Genomic DNA, 24541 nt, shown 5'->3' with positions numbered 1-24541 from the left:
TATAATTCTTGAAATGATCATTAAGCAGAACTACATTAAAATGTAATGGGAGAAAAAATATTTTATTTAATAGTCATTCTCTAGTTTAGATGGGTGAGATTGGTTTGTGAGAAACGGGACTGGAGTGCTTTCATAAAGCAGTACAAATTGTTCATATTGTTGTATCCACTGCAAAAATTTTTTTTAATGAATTGTCCAGTTTTGAAATGGATAGCTAGGGTAAGTAAGCCATGGCTAGTGCAGATTGTGATGTGTGTGTGTGTGTGTGTGTGTGTGTGTGTGTGTGTGTGTGTGTGTGTGTGTGTGTGTGTGTGTGTGTGTGTGTGTGTGTGAGATAAGCAAGTGGAAATTGTGTAACCTAGTTCTGTCTCTGTGCGCTTCAGGCAGTAAGACACAATACTGACCCTAGGAAAGACCTTTATAGCTCACACTCTCTCACACACACCTTACAAATGGCCTTAAATAATCTGAGTTTAAAAAGTTGAAATTCTTTAAACCACCATCTTGTAATTTAGTCACCCATTTTATAGCGAATTATTTAGTTAATTTATTTGCCTTACTGAATTATGCAAAGTAAAATAACAAATATGTGCATCTGGAATGACTGACAGTTTTGAACTCTTCAATATTATTCATTAACCCTAGAAGATCTGCCCTCTCGAAGCCTATACACCATATACCAGTCTCTGATCTCATTTGTCCTGCTTCAAAAAAAAAACAAGCCAACGTGGCGGCTTTACTCTCTATTAAGATAAACGGCATCTACCAAATGCCATAAATGTAAATGTAAATCTCTGGATTTATTTCCCCATGGCTGTTAGAGTAAACCTCCACTTTTCTAGGAAAGCATTTCACTACATTTTTGAAGTGTGGTCATGGAGAGTCTGAGTTTAAATTTATACCCAAGTATTTAATAGTGCTGAGTTTAGGGCTCTGAGTGGGCCACTCCAGATCTACCAGTTCAACCTTGGCATGCTACGTCTTCATGAGACTTGCTTTGTCAACCGGTGGATTGTCATGAACAGATTTAACGCCTTCTTTCTTTAAAAAAAAATATTGTAATATTGTAGCAATACAAAATATTTCTACAGCATACAAAGACATTCTGTACAATTGTGTATGCTTCAAACTTTGAGGCAAGAAATATCAATTTGAGAAGTATTCGGTGAAGTACGATTCCCTATGTTCATAAACATAATTTGCAGGGAATGGTGTGTTACTGCTTGCTGACAACAGAAAAATTAAGCAAGTGTGGAACTATTTCCTTATGATTATAAATCAGAGTCCCAACTGCCTTCATCAGGATCTAAGTGCGAACTTCCATGTGAGTATGGAAAAAGTGCAAAATGTAAAACAATATCTGCAAGACTTCCAGACAAAAATCAGTTCGATGTAAAACTTTTCATCTTCTATAGACTGACTGTGTCTGTGGAATCAGTGCAATTTCCCCAATCTAACAGGAAGTACTACATCGTAGCTGCACTTCAAGGGGTTTTTCGATTCTGTCCGAGTTTACATCTTTGTGTGCTCCTTAAGGAAATAACTTAGAGATACACGATTTTCTCCTCCCCATCGGGATCTTGGTTCTCGGTATCCATGGAAACGAAAGCCTGTGGCACCGAGGGGGCGTCACCTTGATAAATCCCTGGCCCCACCGCTCCTGCTGTCCTGGTGGTATGGATCGCTGGAGCAACAACTGGGAAGAACAACAGTAAAGTCAAACAGCAGTATAGACACTGTTTTACTTTTTTTTTTTCTTTTTTGCAAAAAAAAAAAAACATGAATAAGGTTCGTATGAGCCAAAATGATCTAATGTTAGAGCTGCCCTAAAACTCGGAGGTGGTGGTGGTGGTGGTGGTGCTGGTTTTTACGGTTATAATGGATGTTAAAATTAACATCCTAATCACAATAAATATAATAGGGGTAAATCATTATTTAGTGTTTTAATTAATAAGATAAATTAACTGACTTAACTGCCTCTATTGGAGCTCAGTGACTGTTCTCTCACTGATGCATAATGCAAGCTAATTTAACATGGTCCTGCCCGTACACACTGCCACCTCTGCGCAAAATGAACAATGCTCAACATCTAAAGTATATCGACACCTGACCATAAGAATTGTATGTGCTCTTAAAAAAAAACATTACACATTTAGTCCTTATTTACTGTTATAACAACCTCTAATCTTATGGGAAAAAACGCACACATAGATTATTGTGTGAGGTCATAGAGATTTGTGATCATTCAGTGACATGGGGCATTAGTAAAGTCAGGTAGTGATGTTGGTTAGGTGTGGAGGTCTGGGTTGCAGCCAGAGTTTCATTGCTTTCCAAAGGTCATTAATATGGTTGAGGTCAGAGCTCTATAGCAGGTAACTCAAAATCTTTGACTCTTCTTCTTCTTCTTCTTCTTCTTTAGGCTTCTCCCATTAGGGGTCGGCACATGGGATCATCCGTCTCCATACACTCTTGTCCTCTACATCTGCCTCTTTCACCACAACTACCTGCATGTCCTCCCTCAACACATCCATAAACTGCCTCCTTGGCCTTCCTCTTTTCCTCCTTCCTGGTGGCTCCATCCTCAGCATTCTCCTACCGATATACCCCATGTCCCTCCTCTGCATAAAATCTCAGACTGTAATGAATGTAAACCTAACCTTCATTCAGTTTCCTAGATCAATTGAAGGGAAAGTTTCCTGCTACCGCATCCTACACAATTGTGTACCTCCAACATCTAGTGTGGGAAAGAACCAAAAATAGCTGGAAAAGTAATATGTCCCAAAACTTTCGCATGTGTATTAATTGCATATTAGTTTATAGAATGTAAATAGTTATGTAGTAATACAAACATAAATGCAGGGCATTGCTTATACACTATATTGCCAAATGTTTGCGGAAATCTGGTCATAAGTATGGTATGAGCTTTTTGAGCATTGCATTCCACATTTAGTCCCAATTCGCTGTTATAATTCCCTCCACTCTTCTGGGAAGATGTTCCACTAGATTTTAGAGTGTGCTTATGAAGATTTGTGCTCATTCAGACACAATGGTGTTGGTAAAGTTAGGTACTGATGTAGGGTGAGGAAGCCTGTGGTGCAGTCAGTGTTCCAATTCAACACAAAAGTGATGGGTTGCGGTCTTCCACGCCAACCTATATCTTCATGGAATTTGCTTTGTCCACAGGGGCATTGTCATGCTGGTACAGATGCAAGTCTCATAGTTCAAGTGAAGGGAAAATGTTCATGCTACTGCACCCAAAGACACCCTATACAACTGTGTGCCTTCAGATTTGCGATAACAGTTTCCCACAATTGGCTGGAAAAGTCAGGTGTCCCAATACTTTTGTCCATATAGTGTACATGTGCCCTACATTTTGTTCATGAGGTCTTACCATTTCCCTGAACAAATAGAGCATTTAGCCTCTTCTGGTTTTCCTATCTCTACCTGTCTACCTGTATCTGTGTTTTCGTCTTTTGGATTACAAAAGATCCCTGTGCTGACGTCTACTGTCTGGTCTGCCCTCATCCTTACGCACAATAATAGGAAGACATCTAGAAGGGCATATTTGTGGCCTCAAGTCCCAAACAGAAACAGGAGATGAAAGAGTAGAGCATTAATTTAAACAAAGCATTCGCATGTCTAAAGTCTAAAGCAAGGTGGCGTTTGAGCCATATTCATCACAATACCGCAGAATGCACGTTATTCATGAGGCGTGGGAACAAGCCCTGTTGTTTCATTGTTGCAGTTGTGGAGACAATCCTTAAGCTTATAATAGCCATAATTGTGTAGCCATTCAGTTAATCACTAAAATTGCTTCCTAATGTTAACACCTACATTTGCAACCTTTTTCGGGTCTGCAAGCACCATTAGGGTTAGAAGAAATACAGAATTCATAAAATATATTATGTACTAGAGGTCATAGTTAATCGTGCATGTGTTTAGTCAAAAAATGGCACTGTTAACACAAACATTGGGATTTCTAAAAAAACAAAATATGCTTTAATGACAGCTTGACAAACTCAAGGCAATCTCTCATCAGAGTCACGAGGTAGTCACCTGCAGTGGTTTTCAATTCACAGGTGTGCCTTTCAAGAGTTCATTTGTGACATTTCATGCCTTCTTATTGTGCAGGTGGTTCAAAGGACACTATGTGAGTCAGGCCTTCATGGTCGAATTGCGGCAAAGAGACCATTATTTCAGAAGAACAACAAGCAGAAGAGACTTGCTTGGGCCAAGAAACACAAGAAATTAACATTTAGATCAATGGAAGACTGTCCTTTGGTCTGACGAGTCAGATCTTTTTATTTTTGGTTTTAATCACCATTTCTTATTTAGACACAGAAAGGGTGAATAGAGTTCCTTAATGAATGCTTCCCATTGTGAAGCATGGAGATAAGGAGGTGATAGTGTGGGGGTGTATATGTATGTGTGTGTGTGTGTGTGTGTGTGTGTGTATATATATATATATATATATATATATATATATATATATATATATATATATATATATATATATATATATATATATAAAGGATGGGAATCACATTTCACATGTTTAGGATATATCTTTTTTTATGATCATATTTTATTTAAAATAAATATTGATAATTACATGTGAGAAGCATGTGAATGTGCAGTGTGATGTGAATATTTGATCACATGTTGATTTCAAAAATACATATTATATTAATATATTAATATATATATATAGAAAAACCCAGAAATTAGGGTTGCACAAGCCAGTGCACTCTTAGTGCTGTTCCCAAGCCTGGGTAAATGGGGAGGGTTGTGGTATGAAGGGCATCCAGCATAAAACATGTGCTAAATCAAATATGCGGATCACGAAAGTGAAATTCATACCAGATCGGTCGAGGCCTGGCTTACCAATGACCGCCACAGGTATTATTAACAACCCAACAGGGTACTGATGGAAATTGGGCTACTGTTAGCCGAAGAATGAATTGAAAAGGAGGAAGACGTCTACAGAGACAGCAGGAAAAGGAGAAGTGGAGGAGAGTGGAGGTTAGGGTGAGTACCTTCAATGTTAGTACTATGACTGGTAAAGGGAGAGAGTTAGCTGATATGATGGAGAGGAGAAAGGTAGATATTTTGTGTGTCCAGGAGACCAAGTGGAAAGGGAGTAAGGCCAGAAACATTGGAGATGGTTAAAACTGTTCTACCATGGTGTGGATCGAAAGAGAAATGGTGTAGGGGTGATTATGAAGGAAGAGTACAGTAAGAGTGTAGTGGAGGTGAAGAGAGTTTCTGATAGGGTGATAACCATGAAGCTGGAATTTGAAGGGGTGATGATAAATGTCATCAGTGCTTATGCTCCACAAGTGGGTTGTGAGATGGAATGAACGATTGGTGATTGGGGCAGACTTTAATGGTCATGTGAAGGGAACAGAGGTAAAGAGAAGATGATGGTCGGTATGGCCTTAAGGAGAGGAATGTGGAAGGGCAGATGGTGGTAGATTTAGCTAAAAGGATGAAAATGGCAGTGGTGAACACTTATTTTAGAGGTTGGAGAAACAGAATTGGGATTGAGTGATGAGAAAAGTAGGCAGGAGTACAAGAAGATGCGGAAGCAGGTAAAGAGGGATGTGGCAAAAGCTAAGGAAAAGGCATATGAGAAGCTGAATGAGTAGTTGGACACTAAGGAAGGAGAAAAAGATTTATACCGATTAGTTTTATTTATACCGAGCATTATTTGCTTTGAGAATGTTGATAGAGAAGTATAGCGAAGGTCAGAAGGATTACGACTGGGTGCCAAGAGAGGAGTTATGATATTGTATGAGAAAGTCAGGTGTGTCAGAGAAGTATGTGAGGGTGGTGCAGGACATGTATGAGGACTGGTTCAAGGTGAAGGTTGAACTGCATCAAGGATCGGCTATAAGACCATTCCTGTTTGCAGTGGTGATGGACAGGTTGACGGACGAGGTCAGACAGGAGTCTCCGTGGACTTTGGTGTTTGAGGATGATATTGTGATTTGTGGTGAGAGTAGGGAGCAGGTTGAGAAGAGCCTGAAAGGGTGGAGGTACATACTGGAGAGAAGAGGAATGAAAGTCAGTAGGAGTAAGAAAGAGTACATGTATGTGAATGAGAGGGAGGACAGTGGAGTGGTGCGGTTTCAGGGAGAAGAGGTGGAGAAGGTGGATTAGTTTAGGTACCTGGAGTGATAGTAGGGTATCTGCAAAAGTGAAATGGAAAGTTTATAGGACTTTAGTAGACTGCAAGTAGTTGGTTTGAAAAAGAGCCGATGTAGAGCAAAGTGGGATGTGGAGAAGGATGAATCGCTGTGGCGACCCCTATCAGGAGCAGCCGAAAAAAGAAAAGTATAAAAATATAAAAATATAAAAAAGCATAATATTGAAATATAAATACAGTATCTAGCCCCAACAATTACCTAAGTGTAAACAAATAAATAAATAAAACTTGTTAATCCTTTTCCCCTGATTTGCCAATTCCAATCTGTGAGACTGAACCATCCGCGGAAGTTTAACCCTGGCACACATTTATTTCTAAGACAAACAGCCAAAAAAAAAAAAAAAAAAAAAACCCAGCCAGCTGCAGCTTTTTGTGCTGCTGCATACTATGCATCACAAAAAAACACACTTGGAGGAAAATGTGTTTGGACTTTTTTCCACTCACATGAGCACAAGATGATTGAGAAAGCATGCTATGCAAGGGTTCAGTAGGAATCTACAGAGGGTTTTTTCTAGGTGGTGCCTTACACATCAGTAGCTCTTTGCCACATTAAAACAAGCACTATCCTCCATGAATCTGTCAATAAGTAGTGAAGGTTAATCAGCCAATCAATATGTAGAGGCAATATCCAGAGTAAGCTTTTAACCTTTCATCACAAGATGGGTAATGTGTGTGTAAAAGGCTTACTTGGTCCTTTTGGCCTATACCTAAATGTTTCACAGATCCTTTAATTCTTCATGTACCGGGCAGCTAGACGTCTATACATCTGGCAACCATAACACACACTTGTTGAACATCCCATTCTGGATTAAATCCCCCGTTTCTGTTACAATAACCTCGACTCTTCTACTAGAATTTGAAGTGTGGTTCTGACGAGTTTATATTCACCCCTAATGTGTTTACGAGTGCAGGCCACTCCACGCCACTTTAATTCTACCCCTGGCAAACTATGTTTTCAAGAAGATGTTTTGCCTGCATGTGCATTGTCATGCTGAAACAGGTTTCTAAAGAATGAGAAATTGTCATGCCACAGCATACAAAGACATTTCATACAATTGTGTGTTCTTTAAACTTTGAAGCAACAAATGGATGTAATGGTCAGGTGTCCACATACTTTTGGCAAAACAGTGCATGTATGTGAATATAAGAGCAATGCCCAGGTGTTATTTTATATGAGTACATCAAAGTATGCACATGCCATTCTATACAGAAACTGTAATATAAGATTAATATGTTCTTCCTTCTCTCTCTCTTTCTCTCTCTCCCTGTCTGTCTTTCGGATGTCTGTGAGAGAGATGCAGATGACAAGTTGGCATGTAATGAGGTTGGTAAAGATTTTTCAGATCGATGTGCCAATCAGTCTCCTGTCGTGCACTCACCATGATTCACACACCACCGCCGCCCCGACGGTCAATAGAAGGCCGATTGATTTCCATGACGGATGGTGTGTCTGTGTGAATGTGTGTGCGCGCATGTGTGTGTGTGTGTGTGTGTGTGTGAGAGAGAGAGATAGAGATGGGGTTGGGTTTTGTCAGGAGATATATTAACAGCATAAAAAGGACACTCGAGACTTGGCCACAGTGAAAGGTTTTGGCAAAGGTGAGATAACACTTCAAGATTTTGCTGAAAATAAGAACATTTTTACTCGCTTTACTATTTATGAATTATATTTTATCTCTCGTTCACCCAGTCAGAAGAAATTATAGATAAAACGCCATCTTCATAAATAGACCAGCCTATTGAACTACAATAAATTAATTAACTATTATCTTCTGAAAGCATCCAGACACAAAATAACAATTGCAGCATGTAACACCGAGCTGTACTTCGATTGCAAATCCGATTGCCGTCTTCATACAATCCATTTTTCAGTCCAGCCAAAATGCACAATGCTTGAATATGCACTGTAGAGTTACATTTTAAATTGACAAAAACGTCCAGCGTTCAGTGTCAAAACAAAGGTCAGTACCTGAATCTTTGTAGTGACACTGTATATCTGCCTGTTCCATTCAATAGGAAAAGCTATCTGAATGCAGCAGAAAAGGCTTTGTTTCTTTGTGTGTGTGTGTGTGCGTTGTTTTGTTTCGTTTAACTGAAGCAGCACAATGGAGTGATGATGATGCAGCTGCATGGACTTGTTCATGGTGTTAGTGCTGGTGTATTTCCTACATTAGTTATGGGAGAATCTTAGAGCTACTGCTTGTTGCTGACTATAGCCAGTTACATCAGCTTACGATGCCTAACAGATGCATGTTTTTTTACTCTTGTGGCATATTCAAATTCAAAATAAAGAAGTAGTAGTGTTTTTTGTAGAGAAGAAAGTTTGGTCTTCATTCAATTACCGATTATTATTAAACCTTACATAGTATAAACTAAACCAACTGAAAACCTCATATCAGAGAATTTAATGTTACACCATATCGATGCACATACTAAAATAGTTTGATTGATATAAAGATCAAATACCATTAGATAGATAGATAGATAGATAGATAGATAGATAGATAGATAGATAGATAGATAGATAGATAGATAGATAGATAGATAGATAGATAGATAGATAGATAGATAGATAGATAGATAGATAGATAATTTTCACATTGCTCAGTACCTTCACTCCATAGCTCATCCTGCGTGCTGATGGTGGGGTGAGTATGATTGGACAAAGCCAGCAAAGAATTCAGACTGTTCTGTGCACTGGGTGAATTCTCATAGCCTGGAAGTAGGTGAGTGTTATGCTGATTTTGTTGATGCTGGTAGTGATGAAGATGCCGATTATTCATGGATGGCGTCAGAAAAGCTGCTTCGTTTACAAAAATAGAGCCATCCTCATCCAAGCCGCCGTGATGACCACGATGGAAGCTCTTTAGAAAAAAAAAAGAAAAGGGCAACAGGTAAGTGCAACTCAGCATTAAATGTGGGAGAGAAATGTCACAGCATCCATTTTAGTGAACTACACAGCATAATAATAGCACTTAGAAAAAAACAAACAATATAACCGAAGCTAGCTGGTCTTCAATGTTTTCGTCTCTCTCAGGGTTTGGAATCCATTTACTAAAGGTCAGTCTGAATCAGACTGAACTAAGTAAAAACTGATTGCTACATTATACTGTACTTTTTACACTCTGACAGAAAGCATGATGAATGGCATTTAATTCAGTATCTACACAAGACAAGCCTGAAGTAAACATTCTTTTTGTCTGTATCTCTTTTCACTCAGCAGATGAGAATTGTCATGCTTGCAGACATAAAAGAAGCCAATTATTAATGCAATTATCCCAGTAACAAAGTCAAATGCTTGACTTTAAAAGTGTCCTCTAACATTTAAAAAATGTCCAGGAGACAGCAGGCAAATTAAAGGGGAACTAAACCTGTTCCTCTTTAGAGCTGATTTTCTGGCATAGCCTGGGTCCACTTACAGTATCCACTTAGAGAAAACGTTCACTGCAATCACTTTAAAGTTGTTCTGATTGATGACCTTTATTCTATGATGAAACATTTCTATCCTGGTGCGAGTGGTCTCTTCCAGGATAACTCCAACCCCATCCAATGACATGAGGGTCATGGAATGGTTTAATAAGGATAAAAATTTTATAGCCTTGAAAGTCACCATGTCTTAATGCAACTAAATATTCTTGGGAGATTTCTGACAGCAGTCTCCAACACCATGTTCTAACAATAACCACATCACCTCAGACACTTCATGTTGTTTTTGTCCTTTAATATGCCATTTGTGTGTTTGGAAAGAAGTTGCAGGAAACCCATGCAAACACCACCAAGACTTTAACCCCTTTTTCTTGCCACTGTAAGGCAGCAATATGTCCTTCCTGTACCAGCAGGACACCCAACAGATTTTGTCTTTATTCTTTACAATACCCACTCTCATCCTTTTGTATTATTCAGTTCTGAATCAATCACAGCGTTGCCTCCATCTACAGCAAGCGCAATGCATATAGTGCTGGGTTTAATTACTTTTATTTGGCAAACTTTCTTCACCATCAATCAGTAACTTGTTTATTAGTGCAGTCAATGGTCAGGCCTGAAGAGCGATGAGGCTTGAATTGCTCGCATTATCCTGGATAATGAATCAGAGGACCACACTGTGACTGTGTATGTGAGGGAGATTGAAGGAGACAGATTAAGAGATAGACGTTTGACTGCAGTCTAGCCTTTTCACCATGGATAAGGAAAGAAATGATTTCCCGGCCAGTGACTCTGTACGCTTGATTTGAGTGAACCAGAAAGGAAAGGCACGGGACTAGAAGTAATAAGCACTTCAGAGCTGGCACTGCTGTTTTTCTCAAACATTAAGGTGCTCGTTGAAGGAGATGGCTGGGTCTAGTTCAGTCGATGCGGCCACTTTACGAGACTAATAAGCAAACGGGGAAACAGAGCTTTGAGAAAGATGGATGGAAAAGAAAAAAGAGCAGACACACACAGGGCAAACAATAGTTGGACAGACAGACACCAAATAAAAATGCTGATTTTAGAGAGAATCGAACTACAGATAGAGAGAAGATTAACTGTAAAGGATTAGAAACCATTAAAAAGGATGGGGTGAGAGAAAAAAAACAGGGAGAAACAAATGCCATCGCACTGAAGAGTTCAGCGGCAGCTTTATCCCAGCTTTGAAGAGAATTGAGAGATGGTTTAGGAAGAGCTTTCCTTTAACATTGTTTCCTGGGTGTTTTGGCAAGAGGGGAAAGACTAGTGAAAGAAGTCTCAAATCCATGCTAAAGGCAAATTCTTTTACTACAACAGAGAGAGAGAGAGAGCGAGCGAGAGAGAGAGAGAGAGAGAGAGAGAGAGAGAGAGAGAGAGAGAGAGAGAGAGATTGAGAGAGATAGAGATAGAGAATGAGATAGAGAAAGAGAGAGAGAGAGAGAGAGAGAGAGAGGTAGAAAAATCCCTAAAGCCAGTTTTCAGTTTTTCTCTGTGGTGAATAATTTTGGTAAACATTCAACACTTTAAAAAAGGCCAACGCTAATCTGACGTTGTGTTTTGCCTAGAGGCGAATCCAATGCAGTTTCAGCAAGTGCATGGCTGAAGAATACAAAAGTGTTGGACTTGTGGAAAAACTGGGTTTAAACAGTGGGATTTGGACTTTTGTTTTTTCCTACAACAGCCAGAATCAGCATCCTGACTGACAAGCAGCATAATTTACAAGGACAGACAACTAATTGTTTAATTTAATTTAGGCATATGAATAATTTTAACACATGAAGCTTGTAAAAATAAATCGGCCAATATTAAAGATGCCTAAAAAAATCTTTTTGCTGTAAAACACTGTAACCAAATAAACTGCTGTTCAAATATGCCCCTATATTCCCTGCATCTGTACTCACTGGGTGACATGTGCTATATTTTGCTCAGCATAAATTTGAGGTTGTACAGTTTCATGCCTTCGGGGAACTTATGACATTTACGCTCAGGCGACATCAACAACCGAGACTCATGTCAATGTTACTCAGGATTACGCTGCTACTGTATAATACAGAATCTCAATACTCCATCAGGAAATAGAGGTAATTTGGTATTATAACAATAGTGACCTCTGCACTCATACATACTTTTGTTTCATCTCCTGTTCCTTGATGACCTTCCAGCTTAATGTTTGTACTAGGCAGGCTGGGTTGGCATTCATGTCTCCATCTTTCCATCATCCTCTGCTGCACTTCCAGCTTCTCCCTCTCTCTCTCCACACTCCTCTGGCCCTCCCTCAGTCTCTCCAGGCTCTGCTGGTACTCTTGCTGCTGCTCTTCCAGCTCCTCACGTTGTCGCTGCAGTCTCTGCGCTTCCTCGTGGCACTGTTGTTCCCGCTGTGCAAGCTCGGTCTCGCGCTCTTCGGAACGCAGCTGTTGCGCCTGGCACTCGCGTGCCCACCTCTGCCGTTCTCGTGCCGCCCGTGCCAGCTCCTGCCGCCGACGCTCTGCCTCCCGCTGGCGCTCCTGTTCCTGTAGGGAGCCCTGGGATATCCGCTGGTGAGCAGAACTTGACAGGAGGAGAAGAAGGAGACGGCGGACTTCATAGCGGCTGTCCTGGATTGTGACCAAGGCCTGAAATTAACAAGCAATATCAACACAAGGAACAACAATCATCCCCACACCTTTAAAGTAAAGAAAATTATAATTCATGACAAATGAAGTAAGCTATATGGACAAAAAACTTTATGGACACCTGACCATTTTGGAGAGCGTTTGTGGAGATTTTTGTTCATTTAGCCACAAGGGCATTTGTAAAGTGCAAATAAATACTGATGTAGGTGATATGAGGAGGCCTGTGCTGCAGTCAGTGTTTTAATTTATCCTAAAGGTATTTAAAAGGGTTGAGGTTAAAGCTTCATAACAGGCCATTCAAGATCTTCCACCCTAACCTGGAGCTCGCTTTGTGCATGGGGGCATAGTCATCTGGATAGGTTGGAGTCTCCTAGTTCAAGTGAAAGGAAAATGTAATGCTACTAAATCCAAAGACATTTAATACAATTGTAAGTCTCTAATTGAGTGGTAACAGTTTGGGAAAGAATCACATATGGCTGAAAAAAATCAGGTGTCCAAATACTTTTGTCTATATAGTGTATTGCACACTATATATGTGTATATAATATATACTATATTATAATTTTACAAAGACTTAAAAATTGTGTGTGTGTGTGTGTGTGTGTGTGTGTGTGTGTGTGTGTGTGTGTGTGTGCGTGTGTGCGCGTGTGTGCGCGCGTGTGTGTGTGTGGGTGTGTGTGGGTGTGTGTGGGTGTGTGTGTCACCTGCAAACTGTAAAGCAGTTGAGTCAAACTCTGGACACTTTGACACACCTGGGAATAAACACAAAAAAAACAGTGACTACTAAAGGAATTAAAAATGTTTTTAATATAAGAAGGGTTTGATGAATTATACTTATAAAAGATATAATACTAGGCTTGTATATTTAGACATTTAGTATCTCTGTGCTTCAGTAATATGTTAATTTCTCTCCGGGGTTTAATAAAAATCAATCATTTAATCAATCCATCCATCCATCCATCCATCCATCCATCCACCGCCGTTCCGAAAACACACACAAAAAGGGCTGCAGAATAAATTCCCTGTTCCTGCATGGGCTTAGCTAGCATATAGCGCCATCTGGTGTTCCTAATTTGTTTTGTGCATATAATGAGTCACAGCAACAACAAATTTAAAAATGTAATTTGGTTTTGTAATTAATTGGACATTAATTCAGTTTTAAACCTCAAACCTATTTTTTACTGCTAGACTTAAACAGATTTTATGTTTAACAAGCATGCACCAACCCTAAATGCTGTATTCTGTATACGTCTGAGAATTCTCAGCATCTGAGAGATTCTGATTGTTCCCTCCCTAATGTTTTCCTGTCTAAGTATTTTAAAAACACCAAATCAAATGTAAATATGTAGTTACAAATGCAGATGAATTTTATTATTCATTATTTGAGTAGAACCTTTCTTAAGAACTCACACTAGTGCTTAGTAGAAGCATCTTTTGATTGCGCTGTGATTTTGGAGGAGGGTTCATCCTGCTGTGAGCACTGTTTTTAAGAACATTTTGCTTCAGGTTTATCCGATTGCGTAGAATTTGTTTGTTGACTTCAATATTAACAAAGATGTTCTACATAATACAGATCTTTAACCAGTGTAGAACCTTCACGTTTTTAACCACTCTTGTGTTGATTTGACCTTGTGTTCAGGCATGCTCAATGTGAAACATTTCTCCTGAACGTATCTATTTTTTAAACCAGGTTTTCTATAGTATTTTGCACCTTTCTATTCTCTGTGCGATTCTGAGTAGCCCAGGTCTGAAGACGAAAAGCATCCATAGAGCACAAATCCTGCCACCACTGTAAAACCGTTATAACGATGGTATTATTTTGGATATGGCCTGTGTTAGGAAGTACAGGAAAACTGAGTATTTATTAATAGTTATTTAAATATATCTGATTGTTCAGGAGTGACTTACAAGCCATTCTCCATCCAACCTGATCTGGCTAGCATTCTGTGCTATTTTACATGTATTTAGTTTATTTGTCACCTGAAATTAAGGGTTTAAACAATTATGCAGTTTCACCTTAAGGGGAAAAAATAAAAAAGGTTAATTAGGTAATATTATAAACTACACACTGCTCCACTTTCTCTCTCATATTATTCCTTGTAAAAGTGCAGACAGCAAGAGGAAATACCTCATTAAACATAAGAGCGGCCCGCCTTTCTGCTTACGCTTGGGTCAGCATGCCTTATCAGTGTAATATACAGCAGAGCACCATCAGAGGCGCCAATGCTAGCAGAAAAGGAAGAGATTGAAGGAAGGTCTAATTATCACTGTTCATTTTTAATGAAATTGTTCCCCGGAGGCAGCAAAATGGACTCTCTCCTTATTTTGAGCGCATTAATGTTTCATAATATTAAGCCTAGGATGTGATTTTAGGCATGAAACCTAAATTATTAATGAGAGTATTAACCGCACATCTAGAAAGTGGAGTGTATGGAAGTGCTGCTTAAAAACTTCTACCCTTTAGATTTTACTACAGTCTGCTATACGTATTTTCCTACTGTACTCTAGCAACAAAATTGCTTCTTATGACAGAAAATTGCGAGCCCTCTCAATAAAGCAAGTTTCAGATCATTTCCAATACAAAATGATAAAATACAGTTTTTTTATTTTAGATTTTTAGTGACAAGATTTAGGATTCAGTTTTTCTGGATTTTGTTATACTTCAGGACATACAACACTAAAACCAGTATGTGGATGCCTGTGTTACAATGGTAGTCTCATAGACCTCATCAGCACCTGATATTCACTCCTGAGAAGATTTTAACCATGTGCAGAAACATGAATTCTTTTTTAAAGAATTTGACTGAAGAATTTCAGCACAAAATCATGGTTATCATGCATATATTATTACTCTATTTATGTTCTCCAGTTTATTCTGGACAGTACAGCTATCTAAATCATTACAATCTAATTCCTGTGTATATTAGCTATACAAGGCTGTACTGTTTGAATTAATCCCATAGGGAAAGGCATTTGGTTGTCAACAGAGATGTGTGTATTTACTGCCAGATAACACATAAAATATATTTTAGTCTGGCTGGTGACTTTATATTCTTGTAAACTGAGAGGTGTTTGCATACAGCAAACATATGTGAGTTATTTGACCACTGTGGCCATGCCCTGAAATGATGTGCACTTTTACCTTCAGGTGTCTGTTATGATTGTCAGTTGCACAGCTCTGATTGCAAAGCTGGAGTTCGAGACTGTCTTCTCCTTTTGATTCTTCATCCTCACTCCGTACAGCATCCACTGCTTGGGGCTCTTCTTCAGCAGGAACTGAAAGAGAAGATGGAGCAGGAGGAGGGGCCTCGAGTTGAACGGTGGAGTCAGATGCGTTCTGTTCCTCAGGAGCAAGCAGGGGACCTGTGCAGGAGGTGGAGTTGCAGGGGAACGACAGTGCTTCTTTCAGACTATCCGCTGGAAAATAAAACATACGAGGAAAAAAAAAATGTATTCACTTGTGTGATGTTATTAGGTCTAAAGGTAATGAGCTCAAATCTCAGCACCACTGAGCAACAACTGTTGGGCTCTTAACCAAGGCCCTTAACCCTCAACCTTGCAGTTATGTTACTCTGGGTAAGAAGGTCTGCCAAATGCCATATACCGGTATGTAAAAGAATGTGCATGGGGGCATATTTTACCTTCAAATTTTACCTTTAAATTCTTTTAATATTTATCTGCATGCAATAAACAGAGCAGAGCTTATAGAGTTCTCCTCGACGACCTAAAGCAAGGTTCAGAGTTACCTGATTTGCATATAATTCGTTATGAAAAGCATAAAGATCACACACACACACACACACACACACACACACACACACACACACACACACACACACACACACACAAAATGTTAAAAATGTGACCTGAGCAAAAGAATATGTTACAATAGGGGTAGGGTAAAATTTTGTAAAATAATAAATCACCAATAACTTTGGTTCAATTATATTTGCTAAACAAGATTATATTTTATACAAAATTTCTTTGGGAAAACAGCCATTTCTGAGGTCTATAATGACAGAATTAATACACTTTAATACTCTTTAAGTTGTGTGTAGTGTGGAGATAATACTGATATTGTGAAATTCAGATTGATGTTGTTCAGGTCAAGAATAATTGCAGAGTACTAATCAAGTGAGTAATATTTTTTAAGAGTCGAATGCTTTTGAGTGTCCCACCCTCTTTAAGAGCAGCATTGAGCAGAATAGCAGCATTAGGGAGCTCTTCTGTGTTGGGGCGCACCAGCAGCTTTGGTTCTGGGCTGAGATCTCTGTGGCCCACCATGGCTGCAAGCTCAGCATAGATGTGGAGCTTCTCCTCCAGGCTGGAGCAAATCAGCTGGTCATGACCGCAGAGAGACTCTGTGAGAGATTGATGTAGTAGAATTTTAGAAATCACTTCCAGCCTTCTTCTCTAGCCAAGCTAATGAGCATATCTCAAGGGCAAGCAAGCTTGGCATGTTCAATGATTTAAAAACAAATATAATGGAAGGAATTCTTAACCTTATTTGGGCAATTTAAGGGCCCAACATTTACAACACTTTCGTGTAAGTTTTGTTTGCTGAATCACCTTGTAGCTTCTGAATTTTCTGACTGGCTTCTGCTGCTTTCCGTTCTTCTTCTGACTCGCTCGCGGTGTCCTCCTCCTTCTCGTGGCAACTTAAAAAAAAGAAAAAAAGAATCTGCCTTTTAGATATAATGCTAAACCTTGACCAGACTTTAATTAAAGTATTATACTAAGGTCACGCCAAACACACAGACACAATATAATAGCCTGTACACACATCACCACGGCTTCTCGGATGAGCCTCATCCAGGCGTTTCGCTCGTCTTTGGATGCCGCATGCACCTCATACATCTCGGGGCCGCTGTACGAGGCACTGATAAGGAACATGCCTCTCTCCTCATTAGCCACCTCCCTCACTATCAACTTCTGCAAGGAGATCACTGGACATTTCTGGTCCTGGGAGAATGAGAATATGTTAAAAACACCACTAATGTGAACAGCCTGGCTAAACATTTTTTTATTTTATATTTTCACTCTTCCCTGTTATTCTGATTAACACACAATATCATTATCGGTCCAAATACTTTGCAGTGCATGTCTGAATGGTAATATTATTTAACACGTACAACAGCAGCAAAGACGTATTTTTGGTCTTTCTCCTGGAGGAATACCAGCAAATCGGTCAGCAGGAGAGCCAGCACATCTATGAAAAAGCACACATCAAGTCAACAAAAAGAAAAATCCATGATTTTCTATGACTTTCATCACTGGACTGGCATGATGGACACAAATGGATTGATTCCTAAGTTGTATGTAGAAGAATTTAACCAAGTTGTAATTTTGGTGGAATCATAATGTTCATACTGAATATGATCCTAAATTTACATATACCAAAAATAATTTTTTTTTTTATCTTGACTATGGAAATAATAAAATATATTTATATATATATATATGTATGCATATGTATGGAAATGTATGCACTATATAAATTAATGCATAGGGATTAATTAAAAAAGAAAAGCAAGCTAATTTGTTAGATTTTGATGGTATGTGTTGGTTTTAGGTGTAGAAAAACTGTGGGGGAAAAAAAACTTTCATATTTGTGACATAGCTGGAAATGAGATGTGACCTTAAATGAATAAATCTGAATAGTTTTGGTAAAGGTTTCATGAGAAGATAGTGTGAGAATGTGCACGAGATATTAGGGAAACGAATAAAAGGTCATGTCAGTAAATCACACACTTAATGGACTTGTTTGCTCCATTCCCTCATTTATCTGACCTTTAAGTCTGCCGGTGGCTGTCTTCCAAAGCAGCGGGCCATGGTGAAGCAGCGTTCGGCCATTGGTCATGTCGTGCTTACGGAAGGCAGCGCCGCTCTTCAGTCTGACTAAACTCTTGCTTTCCATGCGGCCGAGCACGTCGCTCAGCCACTGACTCTGCTCCCGTTCGCTCACTCTCACATCCACTGCTGAGATCAACTCTCGCACCAGCAACAGCGCTCTAGAGATATCAGCGTGCTCCTGTGTGCCCTCTGAGAACGACAGACGGAAAGAGAAAGTAATCTGAGAATCAATGAGAATAATGATGCCAGAACAAATACAGATGTTTTCAATATACACCATACATTTAAATATGTAGCAGTTGATTTTGCTAGCAGATTATATTCCCATGTTAGAGAGTTTGCCCAGACCTTCTGTGTACTGCAGTATCCTCTCTAAAAGCACTGGATACTTTGTAATTCGCTGCGTCACTAGCAAAATACATTCTGGAATCTCTCGCCTCTTCACCAGTGAGTTACTGCTCTGTTGCTATGGAGAAAACAGAAAGTTAAACTGTATGGTTGCCATACATCTTAAATGTGCCGTAAGGCTCACACAGAAACACACTCACTTTAATGAAAAGCTGAAATCTTTTGTTCTGCTGCTGTAGCTCCTTGAAGAAGCTGACGGCTTCGTTGTGGCGGCTGCAGAACTCGCCGTAGACTCGCTTCATGTTCTCGGCATTCTCCTGAGAGAACTATACAGGCATGCAAACACCAAGTTACACAAAACAATCACAGACTCTGTAAACAGCACGGTGACTTTATGCAGAAATAACTACGTGTTAGAATTCTTTCAATTATAGTAAAATATATATATTTCCACAAAAAACATGAACAGAACATTACACAATAAAACCCATTCTGGGTCCCACCTGTTGCACGAGGATATCACCCACATGATGAATGAGGTAGTTCTTCTCATTGTCAGGCTGCATTGAGTTATTCCGCCGCTCCGTCATGGCAGAAAGGAAGTCTCGATGCAGGACGAGCAGCTCGTCCAAGCACGGAAAAATCCGACCGATTGCCTCTGCATCCAAGCCCACCTCCTCCCGCATGCCTCGCCTGAACACCTCCGACATGATGGTCAGCGTTTGCAGGTGGTGCAGCTCGGTGTGCATTAACTCTAAATGAGCAAACACACAACATCGATTATCTCGATTATTCTTTTTTGTTATTTCTAGAATTACATGAAATAAAGCATTTTTATAACATGAAGCACTTTTAGCATCAGAAATAATACAAAGCAACTTTACAATGTACAGTTAGATCCCTAATGAGCAAGCAAGATGTTACAGGGTATGGAAAATCATTCCCTCATGAAGAACCAAAAGGGAAGCCATGTTTTTATGGGGGACATTGGGATCCGGGATGAATGGTCTGGGCCAGCAATGCCTTCTATGCTGGCCTAAACACTATCAGATGCACTGACCTACATTTACAACCTAAAGTCTAATATTCGTTCCATGAAATTTTAATAATTTATTCCCAACAATCTATTCTCTTTATTTCGTTGCGTTTCTCTTGGCTTCACTGCTTCCAGTATGTGGATGTGGATGTTTTTTGGGCAAATCAGATTTCAGCCTTTATGTGTTGCCATGTCAATCTAATCTCCCCAGGACCTTCAAAGCCTTTTTACCTTAGTCTTTATTAGCAATGGGTCTGTTTCTTTAACCAATCAGATTTCAAATTCTCCCCACAGGGCCAGCTGGTTAGCTAGCTAGCTGGCCCAGAATAGCGTCAGCATTTTTCCGTCCTCTAATTGGTTGGTCAGATGGAACTTTTTACAGCCAAGTTCGACTGGCAAAACACATCTGTAGCACTCTGCACACATTAATACATCTGAGTTAGACTTTTTTATTCCTACAAAGGAAGAGAAATTGATCTGGTCTCGGACATTCTTAAAAATTCATTTTGAAGAAAAGCCAGACATTGTGAGGAGGTCGGCCAACCCCAAAGCTAGCCAGCTTGTCTCAGTCCGGGAAATGGTTTGTTTGACTCTTCCAGACCAGTGAATATGAGCGGCACCACTGTATTACAGCCTCTGAGGAGCGGTGCAAATTATGAGTCTGCATCTCTGGTGAAGAGGTTGTATTTTATTTACATTTTTAATGTTTTTGTCATGTTATTAGACAAATATTGATTCTAAACTGCTCCAGATGATGTAGGTGCAGAGTTAGGGTTGTAGTCTAGAGATCTGGAGCTTGCTTTAGAAAAAAATGGTATTCACCATCCATATGTGAAATACCTCTCTCTGTAATGCCATGCGTTGTTATAATTGCGTTTTTATAGTATTTATGGTTTCTATAATTGACGTGATAGTGGTGGTATTGAGAGGAGGATTAAGTCGGGTAAATCCCCACTGAAGGCCCAGGTACCAAATACACTGCTCGCCACTGATTGGGATTATAATTACTTCTCTACAGCTGTATATTTACAGGGTGTTAAAACAATGTTTACCATAAGAATATATGAGCAATACTGTTTGGAACAAGCTTCATGGTCACCACAGAAGCTCTCGAGCACTGTACAATATTCAGGTAAAATTATCCAGTGGAAAAAACATAAAGCGTAGATGCAAATGTAAAACCATTCAGAACAACAGGAAGTGAGTCAAACATCCAGAAGCTCCAAACAAAAGTAATTACGCATCACTTCAACGCCTCAGTTACTCCTTGTGCTTCTCATTACTCAGGCTGTTCCCTTTTGCTTACCGTAGATGACATCCTGTCTCTTGATGGTGCGTTTTTCCTGCTTCTGGCAGAACTGTGACTCCACCGCTAAACTCCACGACTCTGCCTCCAAATACAGAGCGTCCGTCAGAAAACTGTTCTGTAGTGGAGAGTCCACTGCATCTGCAGGAAGTCAGGGGATAGAGATTCATGGAGAGACAGAGCTTATTAATGGTGGATATAGTGATCAAATTAATGTTTAGAATTGCAAGCTTTTTTGCAAGATAAATATTTAAATATATATTATTTATACTGTACAGGGCAAATGTACAGTATGAATTTTACATTCTTTTATTACCGCTTTATCTGTGCTTGGAGACCATGTCCATTGTTGAATGTGCTATACAAATGAATTGAAGATATTCTAAGATTGTAAACATCGCTGGAATAAAGAAGACTTCCTTTATTAACCTTCAACGAGGGAGGAGTCAGTGGACGTAGAAGATTCCACGGTCTGCAGGAGCTCCTCTGACTGGCCATGAGATCTCCAGGAGGAGGAGTCATTGTCTCCCTCTGGGCTCTCTGCAAGCCTGAATATACAAATCATAGAAAAAAATAATAGTGCTTGGTTTTATTTTGAAATTTTTTTTTTGACTCATTATATATAAAAAAAAAAAAAGGAAGAATATTTTCTAACCACTCTGGTACTAGAGGGACACTCCGGGATAAAGGGGCTGTGTCTATCCTGCTCCTTGGACTCATCATAGGGAGAGAGGCTGAACTGGATACCTGAGAAGACTGGGTGCTTTCACGCAATACAAAGTCTGCGTTTGACAGAGCGATAGATGAGGAAGATGAAGAAGCAGCAGATGAGTCTCAAACAGATATAATGCATCATATGCATTTGTGTGTGCAGCTGTTTGACTTACTTTGAGGGAGGGTGGATGCTCTGGCCTTCATCATAGAAACTGTGTATTTGTCCTGCACTTTCTGTAAAGAAAAAGGAAAACTCAATACGATAAATAAAGAATATAAAAATAAAAGACAAGTGCAGACCCCTGTGATCAGGGCAAATGGGCAAATACGTTGCAACTTTGAGCTTATACAATTAAACAGGGGATGTCTATGAAATGTGGTTTTACTTTGCTCACTAACTGTAAGAAATTATGATTTGACTTTAGTTATTCGCTCCATTAATCAACAAAGACCAACACCAACAGTTATTGTATCATTCCGGTATCATGAAACATACCTTAAGGCACTGTGCTGTGGAATCTTTACAACCCTTATGGATGCTCACAGCACAATCTAGGAAAACATGGAGAAGCCAGAACACAATAATCAAATAAAACGCAAACATTTAAGGGTTGAAATTTATCACATACAATTCTGAGATTTTACGATTTAAAAATGAATTGTTGCTACATGTACATTCATAATATTCAGTAAGGACCTAGTAATGCATTTTACATAAACACCTAGTACTGAAAAATACACTAAATTACAAAATGCTAATTCAAGGCTTTAATGTTCACAAGAGTTCACAACAACATTTTAAAATAAAATAAAAAATGTTTAAAAAAAAAAAAAAAAAAAAAAAAAAAAAAAGGTTCTCACTCACTGCTGCAGTGTAGCGTTTCCTTCCCAGTTGCAGGTTTGTCACAGACCTCACAAGCCGAAGTCCCAAGCACAGGGCCTGCTGCAAATTGGTGTCCGTTGCTCTGTTTTTCCTTTACTTCTTTCTCTTTCGCTTTCCCCTTCGGGAACCAAGAAAAAGCCATTACAGGAATAACAGCTCACACAGACGCTGGCATAACTGTCCACGATTTCCATGCGCTCAACTCTTTATATCTTATTGTCAATTGAAACAGCCAGGTAAAGATCTGGGGAATTTGGGTTCACAACACTGTTATTCAGGAACAGGAGGCGTTAATGATTAAATTGAAAAGCTGGGACTTGGGACTGTGTGTTTGTTTTTGAGATGGCTGCTTGACCGCTATATTCAGCGGTCACCTGTTAATATATTCATTCATTTTCTCCCGCTTATCCGTAATTCGGGTCGTGGGGGCAGCAGTCTAAGCAGGCCCCCGCCTTCGACTGCTGCCCAATCCTCACAGCACCGTCCCTTACGGTCCCTCCTGCAGGTGGTGAGCCCACGGGAAGCTGTTAATATATTTGAAGACTAAAATTATTCATTCAGCTTTTAGATAACACATTAAAGGATGTATACCTTCTTGCTGCGTGTGCTGTACATTCGGCTTTTAATGAAACTGAAGGTGCGGCTGACTTTGTACTTCTCAGGCTCAGACTTGGAAGGAATAATGTATTTATCCCATCCCTCTTCTTCAATTCTGGAAAGGAAAAAACACAACTTTACACAAACCTAGCTTTGAACCATAGCTCCAAATAGACCTCCTTGGCAGTTTTTTTCAGAACTAGGGGAGTATTTAGGCTTATATTTCCTTACCAAGTACCAATAGTATATTCCCCTCCTTGTGACCATAAATAAATCCTGATCTAAGAAACAAGCTGAGAATACGAAATTTCAGTGTGAATATAGTGAAGCTCCATGTTATCCACAAATATCCATGAGTCACCCTCCTCCATAGCATTGTTGTAGCCAAAGCACACACTGAATGGCATTTAATGGAAGTACCGCTTGACCTACGTTCAAGTATGTTTGAGCAAATAACGTTTGAGGTTTTTTTTAACCAATGGGTTAACCAATCTTCAGCCCTTTTATGGTGCTTCCAAAAGGATATAAACAGCTGATCAATAAAGAAATTGAAGCAGAGAAGCTGAAAGACTGAATAATGTTGAGTCAGCCTTATCTGCCCATAGTGATAGAAATTTTTCTTTTATTATTTTCCCACAAATGCTTTTATTAAAATCTTCCTCATTTAAAAGAACAGCTTTAAATAGTTTATCCGCTTCCACTAAAAAAGCCATAACGCTATCCAATGCATGATAATGAAGTTTTGCATAATATTGAACAAACCTGCTTGTATTTAAACCGCTCATTACACATTGTGCACAATTTCATCTTATATATTACATCTTAAAATATTACATTTTGTGTTTCAGACAGATCAATTCAATACTCTGGAACATACAGGGCCTGAATGCCAAGCACATGTCCAGCTACTGGGGGCAGATAGTGTTAATTGTTATTACCAAGCTTATAGTAAAGGCATTTGAGCAAACCAACTTGACTTCTCATCTGCATTGACCATCTAAGTATTCTGCACACTTCACTGATGGAGTATTGCCTGTAAGGTATCAGAATCTATTAAAGCTTAGGAGAAACTGTATCACTTGTAAGGTGTACAACCCATATTCATCCCACCATCCTACAATAAAAACCAGCGTTTCAGATCCCCTACATTTGGAGTTTGGATTGCACTAATTAACTCAACCTTAATGCCATTACATCTGCCACTGCAAGCAAAACACATGACTTCTGCTCATATCACAAGCTCAGTGTGTGCATAAGGGTTTGTTAATATAGTTAATATGTTGTTAGATATGTTGCCTGGTGACTTTGAAATTAATAACACAAAATAGGGCATTTAAACTGCTGTGTAAGTTTCAGTAAGAACATTTTATATCAGTTAACAGGTCATACATTGCTACTCCTGATCTGCACACCTGAATTCATCAAACCATTACAAGGGCAAGCAATCAGCACTTTCTTCTAGGATTAATTTATCATTTAAAAAATCTAAATCAACCACATACAGTGAACTTCAGCTTCCTCATGCCTGTTGCCAGCTTCT

At 39.3% G+C, this 24541-nt stretch overlaps 1 protein-coding gene across 9 annotated transcripts in view; it reads right to left on the bottom strand.

Moving 5' to 3' along the window:
• Positions 1 to 274: 274 nt before the first annotated feature.
• Positions 275 to 24541, bottom strand: part of arhgef28a (Rho guanine nucleotide exchange factor (GEF) 28a) — a 101205-nt gene continuing 76938 nt past the window's right edge. For all 9 annotated transcript variants that reach the window (XM_083531693.1, XM_083531697.1, XM_083531696.1 and 6 more), the window contains 20 exons: positions 22996 to 23116; positions 22387 to 22522; positions 22018 to 22073; positions 21695 to 21755; positions 21463 to 21589; positions 21237 to 21355; positions 20808 to 20948; positions 18969 to 19219; positions 18666 to 18791; positions 18466 to 18583; positions 18055 to 18306; positions 17397 to 17473; positions 17048 to 17226; positions 16834 to 16922; positions 16443 to 16625; positions 15407 to 15681; positions 12969 to 13016; positions 11779 to 12264; positions 8820 to 9072; positions 275 to 1696 (listed from right to left, as the gene is read on the bottom strand). In XM_083531693.1, the coding sequence (XP_083387819.1) occupies positions 1545 to 1696; positions 8820 to 9072; positions 11779 to 12264; positions 12969 to 13016; positions 15407 to 15681; positions 16443 to 16625; positions 16834 to 16922; positions 17048 to 17226; positions 17397 to 17473; positions 18055 to 18306; positions 18466 to 18583; positions 18666 to 18791; positions 18969 to 19219; positions 20808 to 20948; positions 21237 to 21355; positions 21463 to 21589; positions 21695 to 21755; positions 22018 to 22073; positions 22387 to 22522; positions 22996 to 23116 (3250 nt within the window). In that variant the 3' untranslated portion in view covers positions 275 to 1544. The remainder of the gene's footprint in view (positions 1697 to 8819; positions 9073 to 11778; positions 12265 to 12968; positions 13017 to 15406; positions 15682 to 16442; positions 16626 to 16833; positions 16923 to 17047; positions 17227 to 17396; positions 17474 to 18054; positions 18307 to 18465; positions 18584 to 18665; positions 18792 to 18968; positions 19220 to 20807; positions 20949 to 21236; positions 21356 to 21462; positions 21590 to 21694; positions 21756 to 22017; positions 22074 to 22386; positions 22523 to 22995; positions 23117 to 24541) is intronic.

The sequence above is a fragment of the Silurus aristotelis genome (assembly GCF_946808225.1).
Source record: "Silurus aristotelis genome assembly, chromosome: 26".
NCBI lineage: Eukaryota > Metazoa > Chordata > Actinopteri > Siluriformes > Siluridae > Silurus > Silurus aristotelis.
Note: the sequence above shows the minus strand (reverse complement) of the source record. Positions and strands in the feature narration are given on the sequence as shown.